The sequence below is a fragment of the Octopus bimaculoides genome, chromosome 24, assembly GCF_001194135.2.
Source record: "Octopus bimaculoides isolate UCB-OBI-ISO-001 chromosome 24, ASM119413v2, whole genome shotgun sequence".
In the NCBI taxonomy this organism is placed as follows: Eukaryota; Metazoa; Mollusca; class Cephalopoda; order Octopoda; family Octopodidae; genus Octopus; species Octopus bimaculoides.
Genome location: NC_069004.1, coordinates 9488990 through 9490932, shown reverse-complemented (window position 1 = coordinate 9490932; position 1943 = coordinate 9488990). Strand labels below are relative to the sequence as shown.

Here is a 1943-nt window from a genome sequence, read left to right as displayed (position 1 = left end):
AACGTGGAGAAGAAACTCAGCTGCCATGGCTTTTATCATAACTATTAAAAGTATGTTGATGTATACAAAAGGCAGAGTGAGAGGGGAAGAAGAAGAGGAGCAGGAAGAGGCGGCGCGAAAGCCGAACAGAGAGAGGCGTACGAGAGATAGAAATGGAGAGAGAGAGGAGGAAAGAGGGGGAGGGAGAGATAAGAAAAAGGTGGCGGGAATAATAGTTTCTCTATCACACTCGAACTGTTTCATTATACACACACACACACACACACACACTCACACACACACACACACACTCTCTCTCTCTTTTACTGCTTCTTGCTTACATTCTCCTGTATCACACACACACACACGCGCGCACGTATACAGACACACAGATAGACAGAATTAAACATATATATAGAGAGAGAGATACACACGCACACACATACATACTCACATTTGTGAGTGTGCACACGTGTGTATACTCTTTCGCTGACGTTCGCTTTAACTGCACCTCCCACCACCACCACCACTGTCCATCTCACACACTCTCTCCCTCTCTCTCACTACCTCTCTCCTCTCTCCTACTCTTACCTGCTGCTCTCTTTCCCACTATCCCTCCCGGCTTTCTTCCTCCTGCCCTCTCTTAATCTCACTAATTCATACAAAAACGTGAGCTCAACTCTGTAGCATTAATATTTCATTTCTTTTGTTACAGAAAAGGCTATTTTATCCGCTTTGATCTTGTACCTCTCCATTTTACGGAAAACACATCTTAGATACATAACATCCGACAAGTTGCTACTCCTCTCTTAGCCAGATACATATATCATACACATATATATATATATATGTATATAGTATATACACACACATACAACTATATATAGGATGGTACCACTTGATTTTTTCCCACTCTAAAAACGTACAGCTTTCGAAGCAAGTTCGAAAAAGTGTTTGCAAATTAAACTGTATCGTTATACAGTATAAATATAATAATTATTCGACAAACACACGAAATACCGATCTTTGGATAAATTTAAACTGTTGCATTGCTTCATTATTTATTTCGTTTTCACAAAAAACCCAGAGCTTTCCTTCAAAAATTAATTTTATTTTAAACATATTTGACAACTTCTCGTCGCGAATATTTACCGACCGGAAAATTATATGTTGCAACTGTTATGCTATATACAACATCAGAACATACAAGGTATCTTATATTTATTATATCTATTTTATTGCAATCGATTTTGCGCGTTCGATTTTTATACACTTTCATTTTTTTTTATTTTACCCTGACCTGTAATTTTTTCCTTCAATTCGCCTTTCTTTTTTTATTTTTTTTGTTCAAAACACTACATTTAACAGCAAATCCTCGTTGATAGTATAGCGTTTGTGTGTGTGTGCGCGCGTATATATGTGTTTTATGCGTGTGTGTGTGTGTATATATATATATATATATATATATATATATATATATATATATATATATATATATATATATATATATATATATACACATATTCTTTTATTTGTTTCAGTCATTTGACTGCGGCCATGCTGGAGCACCGCCTTTAGTCGAGCAAATGGACCCCAGGACTTATTCTTTGTAAGCCTAGTACTTATACTATCGGTCACTGTTGCCGAACCACCAAGTTACGGGGACGTAAACACGCCAGCATCGGTTGTCAAGCGATGTTGCGGGGACAAACACAGACACACAAACATATACACACACATACACATATTTATACATATATACGACAAGTTCTTTCAGTTTCCGTCTACCAGATCCACTCACATGGCTTTGGCCGGCCCGAGACTATAATAGAAGACACTTGCCCAAGGTGCCACGCAGTGGGAATGAACGTGGAACCATGCGGTTCGTAAGCAAACTACTTATACTATTATACATATGCATATATGTATGTATGTAAGTATGCATATATATATATATATATATA

General features: G+C 37.4%; 1 protein-coding gene across 4 annotated transcripts in view; it reads left to right on the top strand.

The window, feature by feature from the left end:
- LOC106883157 (uncharacterized) overlaps positions 1-1943 on the top strand; it is a 31908-nt gene that overhangs the window by 22927 nt on the left and 7038 nt on the right. Inside the window, exon 1 of one of the 4 annotated variants that reach the window (XM_014934074.2) lies at positions 505-1189. The exons of the other annotated variants lie outside the window; for them this stretch is intronic. Coding sequence (XP_014789560.1) covers positions 1147-1189 — 43 coding nt within the window. The 5' untranslated portion in view covers positions 505-1146. Of the gene's footprint in view, positions 1-504; positions 1190-1943 lie in introns of those variants that run through there. 4 annotated transcript variants of the gene reach the window in all.